The following is a 2,938-nucleotide window of genomic DNA, read 5'->3' as shown; positions in this document are numbered from 1 at the left end:
CCAGGAGGCAGCTCCAAGAAAAGCAGCTTGGCCTAATGAGTAGGGGCAGGGCTGGCACAAGACTCAGACCACATGGCTCCCAGCCCTGGACGCTGCCTGCAGGTCCCAGCTGTGAGGTTCTCATCAAGTTCACCCTGGACCCTTCCCAGGACTTCATCTCGAGTCAGTGACCCTGACGTCATGCATTCCAAGACAAAGACCTGGGCAAAGAGCAGGGTCTTCTGCGGCCTTTCATTGTGGGTACCTCTCTGCCGTGCACTGACCACCATATTCAAGTCCAGGATAATCTGCTCCCAGCACAGAGCCAGGGTGAAAGAGAAAGGAGAGAGGCCTCTTCACCCCTCGGCCTCTCTTCCCAGACGACTTCCCAGAAGGAACAAATGCCACATGTGAAGTAATACATAGTTGCTTTTATTACTAAATACGACATGAGTATACAAAATGCATAACTGAAGAACAGCTTAAAAAATAGTCCAAGAAATGTGAAATACACATTTTTTGAAATGATAAAACATATCCATGAAAAATACAAAATGTTGCATATATATACAATATATATTTTTATATATATATATATATAAAACAAATGAAAATTGTAAATAAGAAATGTACACAACAAAGAGTGGCAAGGCGGTAGTTATACATAGTGGTCACTTGTTCCAGTCAGTCATCCGTGTTATTTACATCGTGCACTGAGGGAATCTGAGAAAGAAACCGTTTCCACCGTCGTGTCTTTTAAAAGTCATTTGCACTGAAAATCAAGTTTTCAAGTTAACTGACCAAAGGGTGCAAAGTCCTTCGTCTGACGTTGAAGGAAGATGGCGCACAGGGGCCGGAACAGAGTTCAGTCAGCTGGCGGCACGCTGCAGGAGCGAGGGGCTATTTCCACAGTCCGAAGGGCAGTCTTCAGGAATGCCCCTGCAGGGGAGGGTCTTTGGGGGAGGAAACAGTCTGCTGGGCTGTGGTCACCACAATGGCATTGTTTTGGGGTGGACGGGGAGCCACTGGCAAGAAGTCCAGTGAGTAGATTCAAGCATGCCATGACCAGGAGACTGCTGAGGGCTCTTCCTGGCCCTGACATCTGTGGGTTGTGATTCAAGGGCCTCTTCCCTCAGGGAAGGTGTTCAAGTAACAGCACTGAGGCACGTGGAAAGGTTGTGTGTGGTGTGGGCCTTGTCCCTGCCGGCCCCTTGCCGGGAGCCTACACCAAGGGCTGAGGGGTTGGATGCTTGAGCCTACAGCTCCTTAAGGATGATCTGGATCTTGCCGTCCAGCTCTCCCATGTCCAGGAGGAAGGCGACATGGTTGCTGTAATGCTGGATGATGTTGTTGTCCATGTTGACCAAGATTCTGGAAGGGAAGAGATGTGCTTGGAATAGGGCAGGTCTTCTGAGTGCCAGGGGCGATGGCCACAGTTAGTGCCCAGTGGGTCCTGCAGCCTCTTAGGCACCACCTAGGCTTTCCCTCTGATCCTCACAACAGCCCTTGAGGTGGCATTCACATGCCCTTTACGGGGGAGGGCACAACCAATGGAGACCTAGTCCTGCATTTTACAGTCAAAGTAACTGAGGACTGGAGGTAGCTACATGCAACTCTCCAGAAAAAGTAAGCAAGCAAGCCCTGATTTGGGACCTGTTCTCTAAAGGAAATAAAGGCCTTGATTTGCAGCATTTGTTCATTTCTGCCTACCACCATGGTGGATTTCCACGTACCAACAAGACATCACTGCACTGGGATGAGATATGCACAATTGTTTTTGTAAGCTCAGGAGCCATTTCTAGTGGTTGAGCCACCACTCACACCCAGGCCTGCTGGCCACCATGCCCACAGCAGCTGTGCCAGATTGACTGTCTCTTTCCCGATGCACACAGGTACGGACACTTGAGCAACTATATGTGGATCTGGGGGAGACACAGCACTCCCTTGGCCACCAGATGGAGGACTCAGACATGGAGTGTGAGGTCAAGTCTAGGTGTGGTGGTTTGGGTTTGACAAGAGCCTAGGCTGTGTCACTTGAATATGCTGGTCTGGGCCAGAGGCAGGTGCCACACAAGCTCCTCTCATTTCCATGCACATGAAGCTAAAATCTAAGGGGGATTGTACAATAGGCGTGAGAGGTTAGGCGCCCTCTCTCTCCATACTCTCTAGGCAAGGACCTGGATCAACTTGAGAGAGACAGAACTTCCATGGCTGTGGTCCCCTTCAGGGGGTCAAAGCTATAGTTCATGCAAAAGAGCACCCTCTAGGAGCTGTTCCTGACAGAGGACCCACCAGGATATCACCTGAGATGACCACATCAGTTTTCTCCTTTGCCCCCTTCCCTGCTGAGTCTTCTGAGCATGTAATGGAGTTGAATATACCCACCATCCACCCATCCATTCACCATCCACCCATTCACCCACCCACCCATCCATTCACCATCCACCTACCCGTCCACCCATCCACCCACTATCTACCTACCCATTCACCATCCACCCACCCATCCACCCTCCACTAACTTATCTATCCACTATCCACCCATCCCCCCCACCAACCAACCTATCCACTAGCCACCCATCTACCCACCATCTACCCACCCTTTTACTGTCCACTCATCCATTCACCATCCACCTGTCTACCATCTACCTACCCACCTGTCCCTTATCTACCCATTCATCCACCCATCTTGCTAGCATTTACTTTCCATGTGCAGGGCCTTGCTCCAAAAACAAGGACTATATGGAGATGAATTAGACCTAGATCCTGCCCTCCAAAAGTTTAGAATCTAGTAAGGACTGGAAGAACTAATCCTATAACCATATCACTTCAATTCATAGATAGGGAAGCTGAGGTTGTTCAAAGAAGCAAAGTCATTTGCCCAAGTTCACAGTTAATAGATGGCAGGCCAGGCTCGGTGGTTCAGCCTGTAATCCCACGCTTTGGGAGGCTGAGGTGAGTG

At 49.8% G+C, this 2,938-nt stretch overlaps 1 protein-coding gene across 2 annotated transcripts in view; it reads right to left on the bottom strand.

The window, feature by feature from the left end:
• Positions 1-387: 387 nt before the first annotated feature.
• Positions 388-2,938, bottom strand: part of GRHL3 (grainyhead like transcription factor 3) — a 37,431-nt gene continuing 34,880 nt past the window's right edge. For both annotated transcript variants that reach the window (XM_008062163.1, XM_008062162.1), the window contains exon 16: positions 388-1,350. In XM_008062163.1, coding sequence (XP_008060354.1) covers positions 1,236-1,350 — 115 coding nt within the window. In that variant the 3' untranslated portion in view covers positions 388-1,235. The remainder of the gene's footprint in view (positions 1,351-2,938) is intronic.

This window comes from Carlito syrichta, unplaced genomic scaffold (genome assembly GCF_000164805.1).
Source record: "Carlito syrichta isolate Samal-C Ts95f unplaced genomic scaffold, Tarsius_syrichta-2.0.1 Scaffold305659, whole genome shotgun sequence".
Classification (NCBI taxonomy): domain Eukaryota; kingdom Metazoa; phylum Chordata; class Mammalia; order Primates; family Tarsiidae; genus Carlito; species Carlito syrichta.
Note: the sequence above shows the minus strand (reverse complement) of the source record. Positions and strands in the feature narration are given on the sequence as shown.